We start from the raw sequence: 27,913 nt of genomic DNA on the forward strand, positions 1-27,913 counted from the left end.
GAATGGGAGAGTTGAGGCCTGCACTATGGAAAAGGAAAAGAAAGACATAGCAGTTGCAAAGCATCTTTAACCTCTAGTGATTTATTGGCCCTCAGCCAAGTTATCAGGGGAATCTAATTCTTCTTTATTATTCAAATAAACCGCATTTGGCACCATGGTTCCCTTTCAGAATAGCTTCACAAATACACTGAGCTCTGTCATTTATTTGACCTTGTACTTTTATGCTGTAGCTGTAATTTTATTTGCCATTCTATATAACAAATGCAGAGAAACCTAAACTATGGAGATGAACAACAGGAAGGGGAAAGGAGTTTATGGTAAATATATCTGCATGGCTTTAAAAAAAAGACAAAATTTAAAATGACCATCTACCCCTTTTTGCCTTCACCTCTATTAGCTCTTATAGCTGCAGCCACCCTACCCCTTTCAGCAAGCTGCCTTGAACCAAGCCAATGTGTAACCTTGTAGATAGCATATCTACAAGGTAGACAGCTACCTTCCAGCTGGCTTACAATGGCAAGGAGGTATCTTCTAGCAGGATGGGGACTTTGTGAGAAGAAAGAAGTGACTCATATGCAAGCTGGGCACTGGAGGTCATGGGGGGTAATTAGTGTATATCTCAAGAGAGGGCTTAATTGGCTCTAGGGTATTTCCTCATGGTATCACAATGTAAAAATCTGCTAATTTCCCAGTCTGCTCTAGGACCCATTATGTTTTAAACAGAACTCTATGTTAACTTGAGAACAGTTTGCTGGCATAGACGTGCATCCGAATCATCATCTCTCCCTCCAATTTCAAGATAACATGTTTTCAGAAGATAAAGAGTCCATTTATATCCTCTGGTTAACTGAGACCCATGTCCTCTGCCTCTGGCAAATAAAATGTTGAATTTCTCATCAGCATTTAAAAGAAAATGCAGGATTTGAGGATGGATTAGGGAAAGCTGATTCAAAAGCACATAAACCATCAAACTATTTAATGCTATTGTAAGTCCTGGATGCCAGAACATCATTGTCAAAATGATCTTTGGCATACCAACATCTGAGAGAAGAATCTTCTGCCGGCTTACGCGATTGGCGATATGTGTGTTCATGGGTCATTATAGCCTTGTTCTGAATGTGGACTCCAATGGAAGCAAATCGATATGGCATAATCCATATATTAGCCTCCACAGAAATTGTATTTGAGATTTATTTTAATATTTCAGTCCCAGAAGAACTTTCCTTTCCTTATGAAGTGATACTTCCTTATTTTTATTTTTTTAGTTTTTTCAATGCACCCTCTAGCTGGGCTCAAGCCCTGAACCACATGAGCATGTTGGGACAATGGCTGCCCTTTGAAGCACTGGGCTTGGCGGTGTACCAAGAACAAGTGTATTTACTGTTTTCTCATACCATTGAGTAACCCGCTGTCCAGAACATTCTGTGTTGAACATTAAAAATGCTCAGCATCAGTTGGATAAAGTATTGGATTTAGACAATGTCTACTGTAAGAAACTGGGTGTCAGGTGATATAAAAACTACAACTACCATGCTGGGTATCTAGTTGTTAAAAACAGGGTATACGCTGTTAGAACATAATTGACTGTTACTGGAATACTGGGAAGTTGGTTGTTAAAACACTGGCCATCACTGAGAGAAGCCCAGGCATTCTGAACATTGTGTAACTGTTATTTTTTTTTTAACTTTTTATTTTATATTGGAGTATAGCTGATTAACAATGTTGTGATAGTTTCAGGTACACAGCAAAGCGATTCAGCCATACATTCCTTATTTTTGATGGTTGGCTATGTTTCTCTTTTTGCTTTGGTTGCCAGGAAGCTCATAGGGAATTTTGACACTTTATCAGACCATTTATATCCCTTCTTATAAGCCTTTATTGTGTTCTCCTACTACGAGGTAACAGATTACCTACTTTTATCTTTTTTTCCCTTAGACCCTAGTTCTATTTTGCCATTACTTTTTATTGTATATGTTTGTGTAAGCTATTTCCTTTTTGGAAAGAGGAGGCTATAAACCAACAAATAAATATTTCTGTAAGCTTTAAATCCTCTATGGAAGTAGAAATGCTTTTTATTTACCATATAAAGTCTCTTTTGGATTCTTTGGCGATTGAGCCCCTTAACACATTGGAAGAGGTTTCATAAAAGCTGGCTACCCATCATGCTGCATTTTCAGTATTAGGGAAACCACTCTGGTTTCTTTGTTCATGTTTACTTTCGCCTGTTCCATTTTAAGTAAAGAGCAGAGTTGTCTTTAGCAGCTCTGGACACCATCACCAGATATAAGAAGTCATTTAATCTCCATGCAAAGCAAACTCAGCAATGCTATTCGGGTTTCTTCCTTTAAGATAAGGTCTCATTATGAGTACCTAGGAGTCATTTGCACCCAGGGATGCAAGTCAACAGTGCATTTTTCTACAACCTGAAACCATATCTTGGGTGTTAAATGATTATGCCTGGCAAAGTCAAAGGGCTGCTGAAGATGTATCATCATAGAACGCTTCATTCGTATCATCATGACAATATGAAAATATCTTAGAGAAAATAAGTGGCAAGCACGCATCCTAGACACCCGGAGTTCCACCCAGTACACACCTGCTCTGGCTGTCTCTGTATTCATGCTACACAACTGAGCTGGGTAGAAGCTTCTCTACTGAGGTTTCTCATGAGCCAAAAAAGACTCCTAATTCTTTCTTGAGAACATAAGCCGTTTCAAAGCCACCATATTTATTTACATGTTGAAAGAAAATAAAACTGAGAAAGATACATCTTGAGAGTTACAAATGCAGACGCGGCTATGCTCTAACAAAATGACACGTTCGCAGTATTCTTCAACAATTTCACTGGATACGATGATACAATTGCACATTTTCTTGATTTAATGGCACTGTTTAAAAAGGTAAGAAGGGACAATAACTATATAGATTGCTTATCACTGTCTAGAATTTGATGGAAGAACCACTGAGTCAAAGTTGTAGGACAAAAGCAGAGTGTTTGGTTTGCACTTAATTAAGGATGTGTGTGTGTGTGTAAAAGATTAAGGAGGTACTTAACTGAATAACTTTGAGTACATTTACACTGTATGTCACCAGTGAGCAGCCCATACCCCATAATTGAAAGAGGGCACTGAAGAAACTTGCGAAGAGTTATGTCTCAGGACCCCCAACTACCTTTTTAGAACTTAGAACATTAATTGGGTTGGAAAACCTTTCCCAAAGTTTTAGCATAGATTTTCCCCCCATTCTTTAGGCATTTCAAAACACACCATGCCCTATCAAATTATTTCCATGTTAACCCAGAACTATTTCTAAATTTGTTTAGAACTCCAAATACACTCATTGGTGTATGCAAAAATCACTTTGTAGTGATTTACCCTTCATCATTTCAGTTGCATAACGCCTTCAGATGAAGACTTCTGTCCCGTACCACGCGGCCTCTACCTGCGCATTGGACCCTTTGGGCGACACTGGACACAACCTCCACAGAGGGCAACAGCCCATTGTGGCCAGCGTCTACCCCTGGGCGAGTCAAGACGCTGACTATTGATATGCACTTTACAACCCATCCCATGCAAAGGTGGGGAAGCACTGCACGGAAGTTGCCAGCTACTCTACCATGTCTGCACAGCTGCTTTATTCTATGGAAACCTCAATGATTTGCCTCAGATTTTAGGAAAAGACTGACTTGACGCCACAGTAGAGAAGCAATGGAATCTATTGCTTTTTAAGGAGAAACCAGCACAGGGTTAAAGCCAAATTTTTCTTGAACAGATGATATTTCAGATGGCCACACTATTCCAGATGCATCAATTTCCTTGAAAATCCAATCCATATATGTGCATATGCTGTGCTGGCAGGAGGACTGACTGAAATGGCCAAGACCCAAGAGCTAATATTCTTTTGGCCAGAATAATGCAATTATTATTTTCCTAGCTATCACTCTAAGCATACAGAGCCATCTGTTATGCAAAGCAAACGTACACATCTCAATTACAGAAAATGCAGTTGCCTTGACAGAATTTGCATTACAGCACTAACCAGGGCTGTAAAATGTGTTTTGAGCGAGTATATAATGGATGCTTTTCGGGAGTTCCCTAATTAGCATTTACCTGCTTAAACTAATTATTCATCCTTCTTCTTCACTGGCTTATTAAACTTTGTTGGATAGTCTGCACAAAACAGATGAATACGGGCATTGCGGAACAACAAACAGTGGGGTTTCCAGTTCCGTACAGTATTAATATGGTGGCGCACCAATTTCAACACTGGAGATTCTCAATTCTAGGTCCCAAACAGATTAAGACAAGGCTTACAGTCTATTAAAAGCCATTAGAAAACCAGAGATTTCAACAAGACGCAAGAATACTAATATCGAGTTGACGGTAGCCCAGCTTCTATCATTTGGTTTGCTCAAGTTTACATAAAATAGAATTGCTAGATACACCACAGCCAATAGCTTGCATGTCCTTAAAGGAAGAGTTAATGGCCCCCTGCTTGGATTCTCAAAAGCAAATAATTAAATTTGGCAGTGTTTCTCCTCCTCCCCCAACCCTCCTCAAATGCCAGATATGTCTCTCTATTATTTCCCAATGTCTTTCTTGATTTAGCTATTACCCAGCAAACTCACTAACGGCCAAAACGTTCCAACCATGCTGGCTGCCTCCTTAGAGCAGTGCCAACTCTCAGAAGCCGTGAGTTTAGGGTGCGTCCTGCCTAAGAGGAGAGAGACAAATCTTATCTCCATCTTTAGCTCAAAGGGGAAACTGAATGAGAAGTAGATTATCCAGCTTGGCAGATCATCACATACATACAAAATCCCTCCCACCGAGGCTGCGTTTTTCTTGTGCCAAACCACCAGATGAAAAGGGTCGAGCTCAGCCAATCACCTGTGTGGGCACAGATACCCAGATGTTTAGCCTTTTTATGGAGAAAACATCTGGATAATTAGTGGAACTGCAAACTTTTCTTCAGGGTATTTTGGCATTCTGTAGCTGCAGCCTGTGTCTGGGAATCCAACGAAAGTCAAATTTTTGTGTTCCAGGGGAATCTCAAGAACTGACATCTAGGATTTTTTCCCTTGCCCCATCTGCCTCCATCTTCTTTTCTTTTCACCTCTGACAGACACATGTGGGTAATTAAACCGCAAATAATGAAAGACTATCCTACTTTATGAAATTGTCTTTCCGCATTAGGAAATATTTGCAAAGGCAGCAAAATACGTCCTTGCAGGAACCCTCCCTGCAACACATTTTAATGGTCTCTTTCAGCATTTCTTGACTCCAAATGACTCCCTGTCATTGTGTCAGCTCCCAGGACAATGCAGGGTCCTCCATAAACATCCAGTAATAGGACACAAGGGAAGCACTATTAGTGTGTCCCTCTCCTACCGGGCACAGAGGTTTCAAAGTTCAAAACAACCAAGGGAAGAAACTTCATTTGTTCTCAATAAATTCATAATGATCCTTGGGGGGTGGGGAGGGGGACTAAAGTTTTGAGCACAGGTTGATTCTGAACGTTCCGAACTGACATACAATTTTCTCATTGACTTCGTGATCAGAGTCAGGTAGAGCCATTTAAAAAATAAATTGGGTAATTCACGCTAAAGAGAGTATCTGCTGAAGAAGGAAAGACATGAGGCTGAAGGAGCCTTCACAGCTGCTGTCAAGAATCAAATTGTCTTACTTACTTGCGAGAGGCCTAGGTAGATGGAGACTGTTTCAGAAATGTACAAAAATTTTCCTTCTTGATTTAGTGCAAATACAAAGCCATCCAGGGACTGCAGAAAAAAATAAATATATAAATAGGTTAATAAGTATACATCGTGGGGATTTAGTTAATAAGGCATCTGATGCAAAGCAACACATAACCAAATTTAAGACCACTTTTTCCTTCATGTTTAACACAATCCTAAGACCTTTACTGCATTATACACGAACAAATGAAAGGTCTGAATTAAGACCACAAGCTCTCCCTTATTCCAGGAACTTCCTTATGTCTCTGTCGTTTTGATCAAGATGCATTACATTTATACATAAAATCAAGTCATGTTGATTTTATGAGATGTTGACTTCATCTTTTTGGATTCAGTAGTGACTGAGATTAAATCAGCATGATTATTAAATAGCTGAACAGGAATGAAAATTGTCATGGAATAAGAGGAAAAAAAGAGTTCTTATATGAAGAGTAAGTAAAATCGCCACTTGAGCTCCTATGGACATCAATAATTTGCTAATTAACAGAGGATTATTCTCTCCTCACTCCCAGTGCCTATTGTGTTAGAACAAATAGGGCAAGTCAATATATTATGGGTGAATGTTTACAGGCTGAAGCCTTACAAACTGTAATCCTTGTTTTGCAAAACTCTGTATTAAAGTTTTATTTGATAGATCTAGTTTCTACTACAACTCCTGAAGTGGAAAGAAAAGAAGAAGAGGGGGTGGGGGAGGAGGACGAAGGATGCTGCACATCATCTGTAACTCCTGAAACCTTAGTCCACTTTTCAAAGGGAGGGCTTCATTTTCAGTTTGATGAATGGTGCAAATCATCATGGACTCCAACTGCAAGATACCACTTAAATTGAGAAGAGATTTGTTTTCAAATTCTTGCAATCCAAGTGCATTTTATATGTTCCATCATCCTCCTGTCTTGTGTTTTGCTTTATTCATTTATTTTTAACCAGGTAGGTTGCACAAGTATTGCTTGCCCCAAAAAAGAAGTTTTAAAGATTAGTGGTATTTACAAAGGAATTTGGAAATACAGGGAATCCTCACTGGGAACAAGGTATGGGGCAACATTAAACTAATGTCATAATTTTTAAATATAGAAAGGTGGAAGAAGCATGTAAAATGCAGGTAGAAAAATACACTGCCTCAAATCTCAGGAATAATTTCAGCCTCTTAAAATACTGAACTTTTTCAGAGTTATATATGCATAACATACATATATATGTATTTAATATATATGCATATATTAAATACATGTATTTACATATATGTATGTATCGCTATGGGAATATGTGTTTGTGTGCGTGTGCATGAAATTTGGATTCCATGCTTCCTGATCTATTTTCACAGCCCCACCGGTCAGAAACTATGGGTAGCACCCAACCACCTCCTCTGATTTAGTGGCTTCTGAAAACAATTCAAAAGTCACATTGTATTCCTCCACATAAAAGCAAATTACACGATAGACAAGGTTTTGGTCAAGACAGTACAACAGTAAGAGCTTACATTTATTAATTAGCTTACATTTATTATGTACTAAGCAGTTTGCATGTATTGTCTCTTTTAATTTTCACAAGCACCATTTGAGGTAATTATATTATTATCCACATTTTACATACAAGGAAATTGAGGCTTAGCGAAGTTAGGCAATATGCCTGACCCTAGCAAGTGATGAAGTTACGATTCAAACTCATGAATGAGACAGTCAGACTCATTCACTATACTGCCTTGCCTTCCACTAAAAATAAAGATCCTCTGCTTGATACGAGTACATTAATGAAAAGATAAATCGGATAGCATTTCTGAAGTTAAAATATTTGTATTAAGAGGCAGCCTATAACTTCTTAAAAACCATCCCTTGTTTTTGAATGATTTGTTCCAATGATAGAATCCTACCATCAGGAGACAAATGAGAAATGGGATGACAAGAGAGTTCATAAGTCACTTCCACAAGAGGTCACCTGGTTCCCTTTGCTCTGTAATATCTCCCTGGAAGCATCTAGAGGACAGGGAACAAAACACTGTCTAAGAGAACTGCATTCCTTATCTTTGACAAAACTGTCAAACCCTCTGGAGCCTTGTGAGAGCCAAACTTTCAAGCTTCAGGTGTGGTGCAATGGAAGCTTACTTGGAACCAAAAGTGCAAAAGGATAGAAGTTTCTTTTGCAGAGGTTTGGGAAGCATCTCATTTCAACATGTCTTCACCTCAAGCAAGACATCTCCTAAGAATGACTCATGAGGATTAAGACTCCCTCTTTTGACCTTCCCCAGGGAGAGAAGGGCTTGGTTAGGTTTTCCATTCAACCTAAGAGTCATGGTCTGGTATATAATCACAGAGAGCTGTGTAAGCCATCTTCTCAAACCCTAAAATGCCACTATCAGATTAGAGGGACACACAGAGAGAGATCACAAGGGAACTTCTATGAGGACAAGTGGCAATCAGAAAGCTAAATGAGAGCAGAAGAAAGGATTAATGGAGATGGCACAGAGATGACCCCCTGTAGTCTAAACTCCCATTTTTCAAGTGAGGAAATGTCAGCACAGAGAGGCTAAGCGGCTGGGTAAGACCATACAGCCAGCCAGTGGCAGAGCCAGGATTAAATATGCCACCTCCCATAGTATTATTAAAGCACTGATGACATTGTATCATCCTGGTCGGCTTATTCAACTCCCAAGGAGACTGAATTTCTCCACAGCGAGGCAATGTCTTATTTATCTTTAGTCAACACTTAACAATTGTTCAACTAAGACTTAGTAAATCCAATTCTACCTCCAAGCCCAAAGCTCCTTCCCTCACATCACACGTGCTAGAATTGCGTACGAGAAATGCTAATTATTTCCTCCAAGAGTTCTCTTTATGGAGCTATCAGATTAGTTGCAGATTCTGATGCCACAGATGTCTAACATAGTCTGGGATAGCTCCTGACATTTGGAAGATCAGAGTTAGACTGGATCCTTTCATAGTCTTCCAAAATACCCAGTGCTATTCATTTGCCACTGAAACACATCCTTTACTTTCTCACTGAAAGGGATTATGATTTTTTTTTGAAAGTAGGTTCATATCTCATGTATTTACTAAAATACTAGAGGAAGTTTGGGCACCATAGCAGGGAAGAGGAATATCTGGAGGCTAAACATCTGATACTATTAAGCAGTGGCAATCTAAGAACTGGCCAGTTTTCTTTGGCAAAAACAGAAGCTTCGACACATGCTCCAATTTCCTGGTGAGATTAAAATGAGGCTCTGTCTACATGACTCAAAACATCCAGTCAATTCAATTAAAAATAGCCAGTCTGGTGGGGGGAAGAAACAACTAGTCAGGTTAGTTGTTTGTCATTGCAAAGATAAACAAAACAAGTTAGTTAACCATACTGTTCACTTTTATGCTTATCATTTCAGTCAATTATATCTATAGTATGAGATGAAGATCAATAACTCGGTTATAATTACATTTCAGATAAAGAATGAATATGAAACCAGGTCTCCAGCAGGTTGGCAAGGTCGCTCTTCGCGTAGCCATTACCTTCTGATTCAGGGTCATCCCTGTCTATAGTTAGCTGTATTTTGCTGCTTAGAAAATTTTTAAGAGTAGCATCAATATTGGTTTAATGTGGGTGTCTTAATTTTAAAAGGTGGGAGGAGGAAGGAAACATTCAATTAGTTAGTCTTGGGAACCAAATACGATTAATCTTAAAGTTTGGTGGAAATTTAAAAAATTTGGGGTCAAGAAACTGCTATATACTGAGCTGTTTCAATCACTGCAGGCTACCTTTTAATTTTTTTTTTTTTTAAACTGCCCACTGTTTTCAACAGGCGCCAATTAAGATTCTGGGGTCAAAGGGTTAATTACATCTTCTTACTCAGTATGTAGAATTTTCTGATTATTAACTAAGGTTGGATTAAGATGAAAAAGAATCTACACAAATGTTAATGCTAGTCCCTCCTTGAGAAGATTTATTATAAAGCCACGCTGAAATCTATCTGCTTTCCTCAAAGCAGATGGAGAAAAAAATCTTAGAAGAAACAGTAAAACAGACATTTTCAAGGCATGCGAGTGTCTGATTCATCAAGACAGCGTTCTTATTACTAAAACCAGTTCTTAGCCATCTCGACAGGGCTGTTGGGAGATTTTCTTTGTCACAACCCAGTAAGTCTACGAGGTATGTGTGCAGCAATAAGGCTTGGATACAGAAGTCAGGAGCTATAACATCTCTGAATAATAACGCCTGTAATTATAATTTATATCCCCTGACATCAGTGTAACACATAAACTGTAAGGCACAGTTTCTTAACCCCAAAAGCTGAGTGCCTCTAACAGTATTTGTCAAATAATGAGGCTATTTCTTTCCAGGGTACGAAACTAACTATAGCTTCATGATTGAAGGTATACTAATGTTTAATGCATTGTGCTAAATGGATTTATAGTCGTCAAAGTTGTTTTATCTCTGCTTTCTTTTTTTTCCCTGCATATTTCACTGCAGCCAAATTTCAGAGTGAAATCTTACTATCATGCCCTTATAGAGACAATTCTCACGTGTAGGACTACTCTGAAATTAGTGGGTTTTTTCTACATTCCAATGTAGAAGAGGAAAAAAGAAATCACCCCAAACTCTTTTCCTATGACCTAACTCCAGTTAGAGTGAAGAATTACCAATAGGCTAGGTTATTTTAATGACAGATTATTTTAAACTAAGCCTTCACCATCTGTTCCACCCCCTAATTATGAATGCAAAAAGAACATATTTCACAATTACATCAGTAAAAAAGTAAGATATACGTGATTTAAATGCAAGTGTGTGCTCCGTGTCCTATGCACTATGCATCTGCGATGTTCTTCTACTTCAGGCTTAGGTTGTGGAGAAAATACCCACCCGTGATAAAGTACAGAGTCTGACACACTCAACGTTCCCTCCAAACCCAGCGTTTTTCATTGTCATGACATAATTCTGTTAGGACAAGAGCAGAACGTGAATTTGAGCACAATGCTTGCCAGCCATTAGATACGGGCATTCTATAACTGCTACAGTGGCTTTGCTGTTAACAAGGAGAGGCTGTGTGAGGAAATCCTTTCTGCAACCTGAGCAATGGGTGAGCATCATGAATATGTGAGCCTGCCCTTGAACCACGTATCTCCACCATCATGAAAGAGTGAAGAAGCCAAGCTCAAAAGAAGCACGGTCTGGAAAGTGAGGATGGGGCTCCAATACTTATCTTTCCGCTCTGTTTTGGCAGCAGATAAAAGAGTTACGAAAAAGCGTTTCTTACATTTTTTGGCCTTGCGATACAATAACACTTTGATCGAGCTCATTAAAATGCCATGTTGCCCTCTGATTGCACTCAGGAGGTGATGCTGTACTGCTCACGCACACACATGTGGACTCCCGGCAACCTCGAGGAGAGCCTGGGATGACGCCCAGAAGTGCCCACGTGTATCTGTTTATGGGGAAGAAAAAGTTTCCCAAATTTTGCCTTTGCAATCTGAGTTTTAACCATCAAGCACTGTGTAGAAACAAAAGCCTTATTCTTAGAAAGCATCTAAGTCAAGTATATTTTCTCAAAGTGGAGAAAAGCACACATCAATGGTTGGGCTTTTATTTAACTCTCAGAAATCTCTCAGAGCTTTCTGGCTCCTGTGCCTTTTCTTTAGTCCCCTCACTGGCAATGAGTCAATAACATGAAGGATGATAGAACAGGTTCATATGACTATCACATACCCAAAGCTACATGTTCCCCAATCACAATGCTAAATTGGATTAATTCGGTCAAATCTGACTATTTTTCCCTTTAAAAAAGAATTCCAGAACAACAAACCTTGACACTGCAAGACACCTTTCCTAAGAGTTTCCTAAAACACATAAGTCCAAACATCTTAAGTGAGAAAACAGTGCAGAGAGACACAGATGGCCTCTCTTCAGTTCTTAGAGGAGAGGTACCAGAATAAAAGGGGAGATGTTGAGCTAGTGAAATGTTACAACATGAAAAGAACAAAGACATCTGCTTTCTGAGCAAGGAGATCAGGTTTTGCTTCTGCTCATTAAAATTCCATTTCGTGGAAGCTGTGTATCAAAGTGCTGACCTTTTTTCTCTGGGATGCTAGTTCAAGCCGTACATCCAGCCTTGAGGAAGGTGGATTTCTTGATTTGAACATCCATCCAAATGGACAACAGGCTCTGGTATAAAGACAGGGTGCGGCATTTGGTAGAACCACACGTGTCTGTGTCTCTGAGCCACAGGGGGCAACACGCAGACCCCACATTATCTGTGGCTTGTCCCAGGGGACTGGGACTCCACCTGAGGCAGAACTGACCATGTGCTCCTTCTGACTCAAGAAGAGGATCCCCACTAGCTATCCTAAGGCACAAATATCCACTGCAACGTTAAAATGTCTCCTTTTTGTGTATGTGGTATATTAATTTATTGAAACACAGGCTTTTCAGAATGCAGGAGCGAATTCCTTATTGTGCATCCTTCTCTTTGAATTCAGAATTCTCTTTCAAGTTAAAGGCGGAATTCCCAGGTCGGCAGGAGTAATAGAAGCGCTATGTCGTATTGGTCCCGAAAGGCCTAAAAATGGTACTGCTTTGCTCTGGCTACACGTGGAGCTTGGCTTCAGGTGTCTTTCAAATTGTCTGAGTTATACAAAACAACACACACAAAAGAACAGATACTAATAACTGTTGGCATCCTGTGGATAACAGATGACTGTAAAATAGGGAATGGTCATAATACATACACACATATATAGATATACATATAATATATATCAAATATACTATGATATATCATATATAATATATATGATCATAGCATATTATATTATATGATGTCTTAAACCATGCTCAATGGTTTAAAATGGTTTAACATAAACATGCTCATGTTCACTCAAATATTCACCAAAGAGGAGAGGGAAGGGAAGGAAACTAATATTTGTTAGGGAAATTATTTAGCCCAAATGTGAGCTGGGTATTATTTAATCCTACGTTACAGATAAGGAAACTGAGGCTCAGAGAAATTAAATACATCGCCCAATGTCACACATCAATACGTGGTAGATGTAAGAAAGAAGGAACTTCCTTTTCCTCCTGCTACTGGGACTACCAGCTGGGGACTTCAGTTGTTTCACACCCCATCACAGCTGCTAGGAATCTATGCTTCCTCCAGCATTTCTTTCCACATAAGTGAGTCTCACACTCCTCTTTTTGCAGTGTGATGCATTCAGAAAACACCTGTTGCACCAGGCCTTCCTATGCACCAGGCCTGTACTAGCTGAACGAAGACCAACTCATGAGTTATGTTCTTGAAGAAAATTCATCTGTGGGATCCAAGACTAAGAAAACGAGTAAAGTTGGAAATTAACTTTATAAAACAAAAAGCAGCAAGGCAAAGGCAGCTTAGGACACCCACCCTCCATACCTGGTGGGTACTCTTGTCTGATATTACCAAGCTCCATACCTCTAATATGCTGTCTTCGGGTTGGAAAAGGCATGGATTAATGGAATTTGTACCTTTTAAGCTTTATTGAGATATAATTGACACATGAAATTGTAAAATATTTAAAGTATATATTGCGATGATTGGATATACATATACATTCCTCCCGTCTGGTTAATTAACACATCCATCACCTCACATATTTATCTTCCTGGAATTTGTAAATGTCCAGCCAAGAGACTACAGCCCTCAAGGAAATTCTCATGCCTTAGAGGAAGAGGCTAATGCCTAGAATAGAGAAGGGACCCCAGTTAATACATAACTGCTAGGAGAACCACACCTCCCAACGGGCGACTGCCAGGACAAGACTTGAGAACACACACCAGCAGGCCACGGAGCTGGCCAGCGCACTAACCCCATTTCCTGTCCCAAAGTTTTTCATTTAGACTCAGAGTTTTTTCCTTTCTACACTATTTTATATAGAAGTTCATGTGAAAATAAGATTGATTTTGTAGAAATTTATTTTATAGTCATGTTTGCCTAAAAGTACATCCTCAATGATACAAGATAGACCCATATTGCTGTTTCTGTTACGGCTGATTATGACATGAACCGGACTGTTTACTGGGCAGTGGGTAACTTTAAAGAACAGGATATTTAAAAGAAAATGATAAAATCTTTGTACATGTAGTTCTTTAGGTAAGGAGTTTGTGTCAGAGGTAGTAACAATGATTAGAGAACGCTGTAATGAATTTAGCATATTAAAGGACCATTTAGAGACCTTAGATATTAAACTGGTGCATTCACATGTGAGTTTCATTTCAGGAAACACTTACTGATATCTCTAGGGAAAGGGTATTAAAAACATTTGTACTGAAAAAAACTTAATTGTTACAAATATAGTTGCCATGAACTAACTGAATTATGATTCCCCCCCCACCCCCCCACCCCGCCCCTGCAAATTTATATGTTGAAGCCCTAAACCCCAATGTGACTATATTTGGGGACCAGGTTTTTAAGAGGTAATTAAGGTTAAATGAGGTCATATGCGTCCTAATCTGATAGGACTGGTGGCCTTATAAGAAGAGAAAGAGAGAGCAATCTCTCCACAGGCAAGCACCCAGAAAAGGCCATGAGAGCACACAGCCAGAAGGCGGCCATCAGCAAGCCAGGAGTAGAGTCCTCACCAGAATCCAACTGTGCTGGCACCTTGATCTTGGGCCTTTAGACTCCAGGCTATGAGAAAATAAATTTCTGTTGTTTAGGCCACCAAGTCTATGGTATTCTGTTATGGTAGCCTGGACTAAGACAGTAGTTTGGAAATTCTGGTGGGGATGAAAATGCTTGGGCCATGAAAACCTTCAGTGTTAATTTCAGGAAATCATTGTAACTAGATTCTCTGCTCTTTATTTTATGTATCATTCATGTAATTAATAATTAATTTTTACTAGACCCCCATTAAGCTATAAATATGATGGACTGCTAATAGCAGCATTCAGTCCCAGAAATCGACAATACTTATTAGGATTGTTTTTGAAATCGTTTTCAAGTAATTGCACCTATTCTGTATCTTATATTTACAATATTGATATCTTTATATTGGTTTTCTGTACATTTCAAATGCTTAAAGGCTACATTGCTTCATTGTCTTAGCTCCATACAAAGCAAAGATGCATATTTATGTGAAAATCAATTACTCTGATGGAATTAGAAACCAGGTCCTGAATGATCTTGAGATAAACAGCTTGGTTTACCACCTGCTACGGCTCTCGATTGCTCTGCCAACCTTCTATTTTCATTTCACAGTTGGCCACTGAGTCTAGGTAAGAAAGAACGGCATACGTGCTTGTCCACAGAGGTCTCATCCTATTCAGGGGTCTAAAGAAATGCTTCTGCTTTTATCCCCACATGCCTATTGAACACAGGTGAAGCAAAAGGGATTGTGGATTTTTGTTGTTTTCTAACATATTTGCATATCTCCAAAGCATAACAACTAATGTCATAAGAAATCTTCTTCAGAGAATCTCTAGATGATACCCTTCAAAGTAGAGCAATTGAGTGTGAAATTTGCTAGCACCAAATTTGCTAGGTGTATATTAAATGACAGTCCAAATTTATACCATTGAAAGCAATGGTACTTGGCTATATATCTTGGCTTCTGCTGTGGTTCAATTCAGGAACAGAATGAAAGGACTGGGCTAGGCTATGAAGTTTCTGGTGTCTGTAATTTTGTGGGATAAAGACATTAGTAAAGAAGAAAATTAAATTCTGATATTTTCCACTGACTTTCTAAAGTGAAATTTTTTAATATGAAAAATGAGATTGGAGTTTTCTTCCTGCTCCTGATCTCCTTTGATGACTATCGTGACTGGAAGAGAATTCAGTGCCACCACTGAAGAGTTACTCGTTATTTTATTACTTGAATTTCCAGGATCAAAAGATGCTTTACCCCAAATCTAAGTGAGATTTAATAGGCATCATGGGACTGAAGTTGTCTATAGAGAAGTATAGCTAATGGAAATGCAAAGATAAAACCTAAAGTGCCTAGCTTGAATGTAAAATCAGACATGTTACAGTGATTTGAAGAAGGTGAAGGATGTATCTAAACCATGGAAACGACTGGGCTTACCATCTCACGCCTTTCTGACCCACCTATGAGGCAGCAAAAATGACAGACCTAACTATTTTCTGTTTTTGCTATTTGACTGAGTCAAATAATCACTGTGAGTTTTTTCCTTTAAAATATGTTCCCAAATTTGTTTAAAAAATACTCGAAAATTATAATTCTGTTTTGTCTTGAAGCTGAAGTTTTTACTAGAGTAACGCATCATGGGTGTCAAAGGGCAAATTAGATGCAATACATGAACTGTCACTAAATGGTCAACTTTTCAGGAACAGATCTATTCTATACATTTTGAGATGCCTGGATACTTGGTTATCCAGGTATCTCCAAAGGTGCTCACATATGGTCTTATAATTCCCAAACACGGATGGATCATTTCATGGAGCTAAAAATGCCACCATATAAATTTCCCTGGGCAGAAGGAAATGTAAAAAGTTTTGGCCCGGATATAATCTTCCCTTTCCCCCTGTCCTGGAATGTTATCATCAACTAGGATCTTCCCCTTTCCTAGGATCCTTAGTGAAGTCGGAGGCCGGTAACTGACATCCTAGACACCTGTCAAAGAGTGACAGACCTTGCTATTCTACTTTTTCCTAAGCAGCACATAGCACGTCAGTCTGCTAGGCAGGTCTAAGTGACTGTGCATTTTGTCTTGGGCTATTTGGCACGGGTGGCTACAGAACACCACATATCTACTTTAGCTCTAGAGGCTGTATCAACTAACACACCTGAGGAATCCCTGGATAAAGTGTTTTCAGTGACTCAGGGCCATGTGCTTCACTGAAGTTATATAAGAGCCATAACGTTACACATCCTGCAGGGATTCACCACAATGATAACTGTAACATAACTACATCATGCGTGATCTATTCAAAGGCACTGATGTGCCAATTTGCAGCAATTCTAAAAGAAATTTGTAGTTGGTCATATTGATAATTCATTCACTAGGAACCTTGAATCAATAGTCTCAGTCTAATTCTAATGTGCACAATGACCCATTTACCCACACTTTTGACTTAAATAGCTAAAGACAGGTTAGAACAAAAATAATTTGAAAATGGATATATTCCACCATTCAATGCATTTGATGAATGACAGTCTACCTCTCAATGACTATTGGACTTATTAAAATTCTAGTTAATCTACAAAATTTATAGTGGCCTCAACCATACAGCCCTTTAATACCTTCAGCCACAACCGTCACCTCCTACATAGACATTCTCAACCTTCATTGTCAAAGACATCCAAATTGCCAGCAACAGTGGTAGGAAGGAACAATTCCAAGTCTGATTCTTCACTTGGCCCTCTGCCTGGTTTCTTTTAAGGGATGGGCAGGTGAACTAGTATTATTTTCATTACTAGGGTGGTATTTTTCCTAGCTGTCTAGAATCCCAAGGCTACAAGATGATCCACTTCCCATTTAAGACATTTTCTACCTGTATCTACCACATTCCATCACATAAGCTTGCAGACTTAATTCTTTAATGGAGAACTTCCTAATAATTTTGAAAGAAAGATGAATCCCCATTACAACTCTTCCTTAAACATAACTTACAGTGTAAGTAAACACCAACCTCCTCACGAGTGATAGTAGCCTGAAAAAAGTGAGGAAGTATTATAGAACATCACCTGGGATCACCTTGGAAACCAGTGTAGAGGTTTGGGATCAACAGCTTCAAGCCCATTTCCAGTTTTCATTTCAGCCCCCTTTTCATTTTTCCTTTTTTCTCTTATTTCCTTTTATCTCTTTGCCTTTTACCTTTTGGTTTGCATTCTGCATTCATCCATTTAGTGCAAGAGATATTGATGGTTGTGGGGATGGTGTGGTGTGGTGGTCGGTGTGTACCATGCTTCTCAGCTACTGTTCCCAGCAATCCTGTTCTGAATGTGTTTGTAAGTGAAAACTCCCCTGGGCAGTAAAACAACCATGAAAATGTTTATATATCTGACTCATGGAGGAATAGTGATTACTGACAAAATTTGAAGACCAAGAATGGCTCCAAATTTGTGTAGGCTAGTGTAAATTTTATGTGGTTGAATATTGGTGATAGATTCTTTCTGCCTCCAATGAGATTTGTTCATTTTAGCCTTGACCTTTTCCAACAAGTGAGATTTGTTTTATTGTCTTGCTTGGGGGCTTCTTCTTAGTAATAGGATGACCTACTTTAATTTCTACTTAAATGCTTCACAGGCTGGAGAGTGAGTTTCCCTAAAGGACTGAGCCCCTAAAGACTCAAATTGGCCTCTGTGTCCTAATGGAAGACTTTTATCCCGAAGCAAATAAAAAATATATTAAGGGTTTTACAAACACAACCTTAAGCCTTTATCATTTTCTGTATGTTCTTTCTGTTCTCATTATAAGTAATCGCACTTGCTTAAGACATTTGCTGCTCCTCTCCCCCAGATTTTTAACCCTTTCCTGGCTCTTTTCCGTCATGCAGACACCTTTCACGAAAGTGTATAGCCAACATTATTTTGCCATTTCCTAAGAAGCACACAGACACGGCCTAATGGATGTGGCCTAAAAGCACACAGGCATGACCTACTAGGCAGAACTAACGTACTTTATGTCGGCGCAGGTCTCCTCAGTTTATCAACGTACTGAATCCCCACTTGAGCTAGTGAGACTAAGACCGTGTAACGGTACATGACTAACATTATTATCAATATTCCATAATGCAGTGAGGCCAGCTCTCTTCCATAATCTCAGCAAGGTTTAACTAACATACCCTTATAGGCAATGAACAAAAGAAATTCTTTCACTGATTTCCAAAAAGCAATTCTTCCTTATATTGGGCTTCTTTAATGCACTGGATTATGTTACCTCAACTAAAAATTTCAATAACGTGACATGACACAAAATCTTCATTTTTGAGCAGGATAAGAATCTTTGTCCCCAAAGGTCTGCCACACAGAGTAAAATCTATGGGCTCTGCTGTGTATCATTTACGTTTGCTTCTTCAAGGCTGAAATCTTTTGGCTTCCAGGGACACACACAAGAGAATGGTGGGTGTCGCAAGTTATCCAGCAACTTTTTGAAGGAAATATATTACCAATGTCCCCTTTCGATGTATTAGGAAGTTTGAATGAATTACACAAGAGAACATATAGGCTTAAACACTCAGGTGTGGAGAGATGCCGTCTGTGTTGGAGGACATGGGCTGAAGCATTAGGGCCCTTCCCGCCACTTTTCTGCTCTGCTCAATTGACAACAGGATGGCTGACACAGTAAGCAGCTAAAGTGGTTTAAAGAGAACTGATCCTTTCACATCTCTCTCTAGTGTTTCTCCAGGGTCCTCAATGAAAAAGCAATATGGGTATCATCCAAGTCCCAGGTGAGGCACCGGAAAGGGGGTGGGGGTGTCTGAGCCACAGGGACAGATTCCTGGCCTCATTAAGAGGTGAGAAACAGGAGACTTTCAGAGTCAGGGGACTTTAGAGGAATCCCCAAAAGAAGAGGGCTGAGGAAGGAAAAGGAGATGCGTCAGGCAGATGGACTCCTTCTGAGCCCAGGGCGCCTCGACTGCGATCACTGCTTAGAAGCACATTCCATAGCTTTCACCAGGGAGGGACCTGCTTGAATTCTTGAAAAATGCCCAGCGAGGGGGCTATCCTGCCAAGGCCATAGCTCATGGCTCAAAGACCTGGGGCTATGGAGAAGCCTCTCTTAATTCCATCTTCTAGTCGCCCTCAACATGAGAGGCATGGCTCTGTCAGAAAGTCCCCAGTCAGGTTCAGAGGGACTCTAAGATTTGGGCCGATGGCAGAGAAGATGGGACAATTATGGCCTTGTCTCCTCAATTCCTTCCAGGAAGCTAAAGAGCCTATGTGGCCAGAGCTGAAGAGGTTCCACACCCAGCTTTGAAATGAGCATACTCCAAAGTTTTAAGAGGCAGCCTGGTGCAACAGAAAAGAACACATGAGCTTTGTACTCAAGCAGACCTAAGCTGTAACTCTGAACTTGCAACTTCACTGTTTTCTTAAATGAAAATGTAAAGAATAATATCTATACCTTATTTAGTCTACTCAACAGAGGTGTTAAGATGATTAGAGTTAATGCACATAAAAATGCCATCATAGAGTAGGTATTTAATAAATGGCGCCCACAGTGGTTATTATTTGACTTGGGATGCTGATTTAGAAAGAGTCTCTGCTAATAAGAGTGGTTTTCACCTGGCATAAGGAGAAATACACACTTGGAAAAAGAGGGAAAATGTACTAGAGGCAGTAAAATTAAATAAGTTAGATAAGAACTTAAAAGGACAAGCAAGAAGAGGACTCAGTATTCATGGTTGAAATAAGATTTCATCCTGCCCATAAACATTCTTCTTTAGAACTTTAATAAACGCAAGCTGGGAACAGAATATTTGTAAAGGAGAAAAAGGCTATTATAGAAGTTATCAGAAAGAAACACATTAAGGAAATATAGGGCGGGAGACTTGGATAAGATTGTAATGTCAGCAAGAAGTTGAGAAAGAAAAAACCCCATAAAAACAGGATAAAAATAATTTTACTTTCATAAGCATGGTCATTTAAAAACGAGAACTGTTCAAGGATATATCTATATGTGTGTGTGTGTGTGTGTATGATATTATATATACACCATGCTGATGAGTGGCAGACAGAATTTGTTGAGGCAGTCTCTGTTTTGGACCCTGGGAGAAGAACTTTACATTGACTAACCCAGTTCAATCCTCACTTCCTAACTCTGAGGTACAGGCACCCCCCAGAGATATTGTGGGTTCAGTTCCAGACCACCACAACAAAGTGAATACTGCAATACATCGAGTCACACAAAACTTTTGGTTTCCCACTTGCATATAAGAGTTGTTTACACTATACTATAGTCTGTTAAGTGTGCAATAGATTTATGTCTAAAAAAAATGTATATACCTTAACTAAAAATCCTTCATTGTGAAAATATGCTAACTATCATCTGAGCCTTCAGCAGTTCATAATCTTTTTGCTGGTGGAGGGTCTTGCCTCAGTGCTGGTGGCTGCTGACTGATCAGAGTGGTAGTTGCTGAAGGTTGGGGTGGCCATGACAATTTCTTAAAATGAGACAACAACAAAGTTATCCGTGTGGATTGACTCTTCCTTTCACGAATGATTTCTCTGTAGCACGCAAGGCTGTTTGATAGTAGTGGGTTGGCCAGAAAGTTCGTTCGGGGTTTACAGGAAAACCCGAACGAACTTTTTGGCCAATCCAATATTTTACCCATGGTAGAGCTTCTTTCAAAATTGGAGTCGAGGGCTTCCCTGGTGGCGCAGTGGTTGAGAGTCCGCCTGCCGATGCAGGGGACACGGGTTCGTGCCCCGGTCCGGGAAGATCCCACATGCCGCAGAGCGGCTGGGCCCGTGAGCCATGGCCGCTGAGCCTGCACGTCCGGAGCCTGTGCTCCACAACGGGAGAGGCCACAACAGTGAGAGGCCCGCGTACCGCAAAAAAAAAAACCAAACAAAAACAAAAACAAAACTGGAGTCGATTCTCTTAAAACCGGTTGCTAGTTTATCAGCTAAGTTTAGGTAATATTTTAAATCCTTTGTTGTCATTTCAACAATCTTCACAGCATCTTTAGCAGGAGTAGATTCTATCTCAAGAAACCCCTTTCTTTGCTCATCCATAAGAAGCAACTCCTCACTGGTTAAAGTTTTATCATGAGATTGCAGCAATTCAGTCACATCTTCAGGGGCCACTTTTAATTCTAGTTCTCATGCTATTTCCACCACATCTGCAGTTACTTCCCCCACTGAAGTCTTAAACTCTCGAAGTCATCCAGGAGAGTTAAAATCAACTTCTTCCAAACTCCTGTTAACGTTGATATCTTGACCTCTTCCCATGAGTCACAAATATTCTTAATGGCATCTAGAATGGTGAATCCTTTCCAGGCTTTCAACAGACTTTGCCCAGATCCATCAGAAGAATCACTATCTATGGCAACTACTGCCTTACAAAATGTATTTCTTAAGTAATAACACTTGAAAGTTGAAATGACTCCTTGATCCATGGGCTGCAGAATAGATATTATATTAGCAGGCATGAAAGCAAGAAGAATCTTGTACATCTTCATCAGAGCTCTTGGGTGATCAGGTGCATTGTCAATGAGCAGTAACATTTTGAAAGGAATCTTTTTTTCTCAGCAGTAGGTCTCAACAGTGGGCTTAAAATAGTCAGTAAACCATGTTGTAAACAGATGTGCTGTCATCCAGGCTTTGTTGTTCTATTTATAGAGCACAGGCAGAGTAGATTTAGCATAATTCTTAAGGGCCCTAGGATTTTCAGAATGGTAAATGAGCATTGGCTTCAACTTGGTCACCAACTGCCCCTAACAAGACAGTCAGCCTGTCCTTGAAGCTTTGAAGCCAGGCTTTGACTTCTCCTCTTTAGCTATGAAAGTCCTACATAGCATCTTCTTTCAACAGAAGGCTTTTTGGTCTACATTGAAAATCTGTTGTTTAGTATGTCCATCTTCATTTATTATCTTAGCTGGATCTTCTGGATAACTTGCTGTAGCTTCCACATCAGCACTTGCTGCTTTACCTTGTGTTTTTATGTCGTGGAGATGCCTTGATTTCTTAAACCTCATGAACCAACCTTGATTGGCGTCAAACTTTTCTTCTGCGGCTTCCTCACCTCTCTCAGTCTTCAAAGAATTGAAGAGAGTTAGGGCCTTGCTCTGGATTAGGCTTTGGCTTAAGGGAGTGTTGCGGTTGGCTTGATCCATGCAGACCACTTAAACTTTCTCCATACCAGCAATCAGGCTGTTTTGCTTTCTTATCATTCATGGGTTCACTGGAGCAGCACTTTATTTTCCTTCAAGAACTTTTCCTTTTCATTCACAACTTGGCTAACTGTTTGGCACAGCAGGCCTAGCTTTCAGCCTATCTTGGCTTACAACATGCCTTCCTCGCTAAGCTTAATCATTTCTAGCTTTTGATTTAAAGGGAGAGACGTGAAACTCGTCCTTTCACGTGAACACTTAGAGGCAACTGTGGGGTTATTAACTGGCCTAATTTCAATATTGCTGTGTCTCAGGGAATAGGGAAGCCTGAGGAGAGGGAGAGAGATGGGGGCAATGGGGGTCGGTAGAGCAGTCAGAACACACATAGCATTTGCCGCCTTACGTGGGCACAGTTCTTGGTGCCCCAAAACGATGACAACAGTAACATCGAAGATCACTGATCAGAGATCACAGTAATAAATATAATAATAATAAAAAGTTTGAAATATTGCAAGAATTATCCAGATTTGACACAGAGACGTGAAGTCGCCAAATACTGTTGGAAAAGCGGCACCACTAGACTTGCTAGACGCAGGGTTGCCAGAAACCTCCAATTTGTAAAAAGCACGGTGTCTGTGAAGTGCAATAAAGCCAAACACAATAAAACAAGATAGGCCTGTATATACTATCATCATCCCTGTTTGAGATGAGGAAACTGAGATCACAGAGTTAGTAAGTGGTAGTTGTGTGGCAGGAACACAAATGCAGCCTGTGCACTATATATTGACTCCGTGGACTTGGACTATATTTTTTCATGGTAGAGATTTTTAACTTTTTGGTACCAAACTGCTACTATTTGCCCCCCTATAGATCTGAGTTCCCTGGGGCAGAGGGCAGAGAAATAGTTCTCTGGGGGATGTCCAGAGTAGAGTTGGGGCAAGAAGGTGGTGGTTGTCTTCTCTGATTGTGACCTCAGTCAACCAAGAGACTGTAGCAGGTCTTGACAGTCTGCCAGACATGGTTTAAGCTGTACTTTGGTAAATCATAATCTACTGGGTAGATCTCATTCCACAAGTGCGATTTTTTACATAGGCTGATTCCTAGGCAACTCTTACCCTTTTAACCCAAATAATACACATGCATTAAAAATACTGTGGCAAGTATACAGAAGAGCAGTTCTCCTATACCCAAACAGTATTGGAAATAGACATCTGATAGTCCCAGAAAAGTAAGTTGTATTCTAATACTCATCCAGGCTAAAGTGTAACAGACTGATAGAAAAATCTATAAGAATTTTAAGGAAGAATGGATAAAGGGGCTTCCCTGGTGGCGCAGTGGTTGAGAGTCCACTTGCCGATGCAGGGGACACGGGTTCGTGCCCCGGTCCGGGAAGATCCCACATGCCGCGGAGCGGCTGGGCCCGTGAGCCATGGCTGCTGAGCCTGTGCGTCCAGAGCCTGTGCTCCGCAACGGGAGAGGCCACAACAGTGGGAGGCCTGCGTACCACAAAAAAAAAAAAAAAAAAAAAAAAAGAATGGATAAAGTTCTAGGTATTGAAGTAGTGAAGATATTAACAGTAACATTTCTATTAGTAAGTTGCTGTTGAAAATACTGATACTGTAATGATTTTATACTAATTCTGTATTGTTTCCACCACTCTCTCTTCAAGTATAACTGGAAGCAGATGAAAGTGGATATGGGCTAGAGAGAAGACCGTCTCTAAGCTTCCTCGAACTGTGTTCCAGATGGGAATGGGCTAGCGAGAGTGTGAAACGAGATGAAGGAAGGAGGGAGGCAATTCCCACTGAGGTTCTCTCTTTGGCAGCAGCGTGCTTTACCTCAGTAACTACTTCTTCTAAGTACACAGCACTGGCCTGCACATTCATCAATGTGGGGACAGGAGGGCAGGTAGGGGGTGGCGAGGAAAGAGAATAAAAAATGCCCAATGCTGAAGTCTTTCATCCACTCGACAATTTTGCCTGAGTCCAATTCTGTTTACCTTCAAATAACACCCGTCCTCCCAGGTATGTGAGAGACTTCAAGGCTGCTGGCTGTCTCCTGCTCAGCAAGCATAGGTCATGGTGTCCTAGGGAGTGTCTCCTGCTCTCCAGGGCTGTGTAAAGGCCAACATCTCCCTCCCATCATGTGTGTGTGTGTGTGTGCCGACAGTTCTTTCACATGGGGCACATGATCAACTCATTATTTTTATGCTAAATGCCTATCAGTGTGGGAGCCACCAACACTGAATTTTTGAATTCTAAGTTAATTTTTTAAAAATTCAGCACTGTTTATAAATGGCAAGGTCCTACTCTATAGCACAGGGAAGTTTATTCAATATCCTGTGGTAACCCATAATGGAAAAGAATATGAAAAAGAACATATATATATATATATGTATAACTGAATCACTTTGCTTAAAGCAGAAATTAACACAACATTGTAAATCAACTATACTTCAATAAAATAAAATTTTAAAAATTCAGCACCGTTTAGCTCTTAAAATCAGTTCTGGGGGGTGCCGCTTTACTGAAAGAAGAATTGAGAAAAGGTTCAAAAGGAAGCTGAGAAAATGGTCAGATAATTGAAACATGAGACTTTTAAAGAATGGTTAAATGGATGGGATTATTCAGCCTGGAGGAGCCCTGGGGGTGACGTGAGCACGGGTGAGGTTCCTCCGCAGAGGCTGGCAGCGAGTCTTTCTGTTTGTAAAGGGCAAATGCAGTGTGCAGGATCTGGGTGGTAAAGGAAGGGTTTCCTGACACTGAAGACTATTATGAATAAAAATCGGTGATTGAAGACAGGTGGGTTGCCTCCTGATTGGACATTCTGGAAGGCCAGGTATACACTGCTGAGAAGAATGGCTTAAGAATGACCCTGCCTGAACTTGGGGAGGGGGAGGATGAATGAATATGTATGTATGTGTGTGTAAGAGAGAGACAGACAAGGTGCTTCCCTGGTGGCGCAGTGGTTGAGCGTCCGCCTGCCGATGCAGGGGACACGGGTTCGTGCCCCGGTCCGGGAAGATCCCACATGCCGCGGAGCGGCTGGGCCCGTGAGCCATGGCCGCTGAGCCTGTGCGTCCAGAGCCTGTGCTCCACAACGGGAGAGGCCATGACAGTGAGAGGCCCGCGTACCGCAAAAAAAAAAAAAAAAAAAAAAAAGAGAGACAGACAAATACTCAATGATGATCCTAGGTTGTGTTCCAAGGCTGTCGGGAGAAAGCCATGAAGAGTTTCTGGTCAACAAAACTGGAACTTGAAACCAAATATGTATACACCTCCATACGCACTTCATCATGACACCAAGCACACTCTTCAGACAAACACAGCTCAGGGTGAAAGTCAAATGGGTGCTACAAAGTGCACTGTCTGCCAGGGCTCTAACCTGCCTCAGTGAGATATTTACAACGCTATTACAAAGGAAAAGAAATTAACCTGCAGGGGAAGGAAGCTAAACCAATGCACTCCAGTGAGTACGCTGAAATACACATAGCCACAGGCATCCACTTGGCTGGCAAGATGGAAACTACAGCAGATCTGACCCGAATCCAGGAAGCAACTCGTGGAGATTCTCAGTCACTCCATGTAGGCGTTGGAGGTTCTCATGCACCAAGCAAGGAAAAACTCCTGGTGTTTGTACAGATGGCCCTTTTGTTAAATTTCACATTGGGCTCATTCTCATATCATCCTAGAGCTGTTTACACTTTTCCCATTTCAGAGATAGGGTCACTGAGCCGCTGACCATCTCCTGCACTGTATGAGGGCGGAAGCCAGTGCTCACCTGTGTGTGGAGCTGAGAAACATGTAACCTGTGGGCAATGATCAGAGATGGCTCAGATAGCTTAATTATCCAACTATTTAAGAACCAGGTCTCTATCCAACCCCAGCCTGTCACAGCATCAACCGCTCTTGCCAATATTACAGCTTTAAGCAGCATTTACTCTGTTGGTGAACACAGCGTGTGGTAAAATGATTTAGCATCATGAATAAACACATATGCTTCTTTGGGTCCAAATTTTAGAAGTGAGAAACCCATTTTCTGGCCCATGATTTAATAGACTAGAAACAAACTAAAAGGTACTTCATTTACTATGCATCAACAAATAACTCCTTTGCAGCAAGTGAACTTTTTGATATCAAGTGCTGCACTTAGAACTGCTGGTTACAGGTTGTGCATCCCTATTGCTAACATGCGTGTGTGCACACACACTCTTGCACGCACTTCTAAACATACCCCAGTGGTATTTCTTTGATGCCTGGAAACATAAGTGAGTATAGAACTGGTTGATAATGGGTGACCAATACCATAAGGTAAAGAAGGAATCCTGAGTAGGAAAAAAATAAACACATTAAGCTAGAGGTTAATAAAGAGATGCTACTCTAGGCAGCAACAAAGAGAAGTATCAGTAGATCTTCTCTATTAAAAAAAAAAAAAAAGCCATGTAACTTGCACGCCTGGCTTCCTTAGCTTGACAGTGGTGTCCTCTAGCCTGCACGCTCCCCCAGGAGACAGACACGTCATTTTACTTTTCGTCTTGTTCCCATTTTATGTTTACATTTTATTTTCTCATTCCCTTCCCCGAATCCCCCTGCTTCTAGTTTCTAGCTCCGTGTTTACAGAGACCTTTACTAGAATCAGGGAGGGTGAAGAGACCCCATTTTTTTCTCTTCTCTGGCAATGTCCGTTCTTTTTTTTTCTCTTCCCAGAGAATAGATAAGTTTACCCAGAAAATAAAAAGCTAATACAACCTTTTGCTCATCAACAAAAGTATGTCTTGTTGTAGCCAGGAATAAGTTAATAAAACAGGGAAAAGCCTTAGTGCCTTAAAAATAGGCTCCTTGGGGTTATGAAGGAACAATGTTGTTTTTTCTTCCCAGCGTGCAAGGATTTAATTAAGTGATAACAGTCACCTTGGGGTGGCTGCACAAGGCAATAATATCTAGGTGAAGAAAAATGCTGAAGAGAGTTGAGTACAGTCAATTTATCTTCAGAGAAGGCAATAAATGAACAAAGCATAGGTATTGGGCTGATTGTTTTGCAATGTTTCCATTACTGATAAGCATCAAAAAAAAAACAGATTTGGTATTTTCAGTTTCTGAAATGTATTAAAGACAGAGAAAGGAAATGAAAAAATTGCTGTGAGGTCACATCCTCACATTCTAATCCCAAACAGTTTGGTAATTATTCAAGCTAAACATAGAACAAGGGAATTTTCCTGTTGACACAAAGGATGGGAACACAGCTGAGTCATGTATTTATAAGCAAACATACAGAACTTGGACATTTTTGTTCTGCCGAAAAGAAGGAAAGAAATTGTAAAGCGGTGAGGGCAGAGCCAGGCTACGTTGGTAAGCAGTCTCAGAAGCAGTAGACTTTCTGTGTCGAAAGGTCAAATTTGAGGGGACTTTTTGAAA

General features: G+C 40.3%; 1 protein-coding gene across 2 annotated transcripts in view; it reads right to left on the reverse strand.

Moving 5' to 3' along the window:
* The window catches only part of NPAS3 (neuronal PAS domain protein 3), an 836,192-nt gene that overhangs the window by 238,672 nt on the left and 569,607 nt on the right, over positions 1-27,913 (reverse strand). For both annotated transcript variants that reach the window (XM_060004701.1, XM_060004700.1), the window contains one exon: positions 5,687-5,776. In XM_060004701.1, the coding sequence (XP_059860684.1) occupies positions 5,687-5,776 (90 nt within the window). The remainder of the gene's footprint in view (positions 1-5,686; positions 5,777-27,913) is intronic.

This window comes from Delphinus delphis, chromosome 2, assembly GCF_949987515.2.
Source record: "Delphinus delphis chromosome 2, mDelDel1.2, whole genome shotgun sequence".
In the NCBI taxonomy this organism is placed as follows: Eukaryota; Metazoa; Chordata; class Mammalia; order Artiodactyla; family Delphinidae; genus Delphinus; species Delphinus delphis.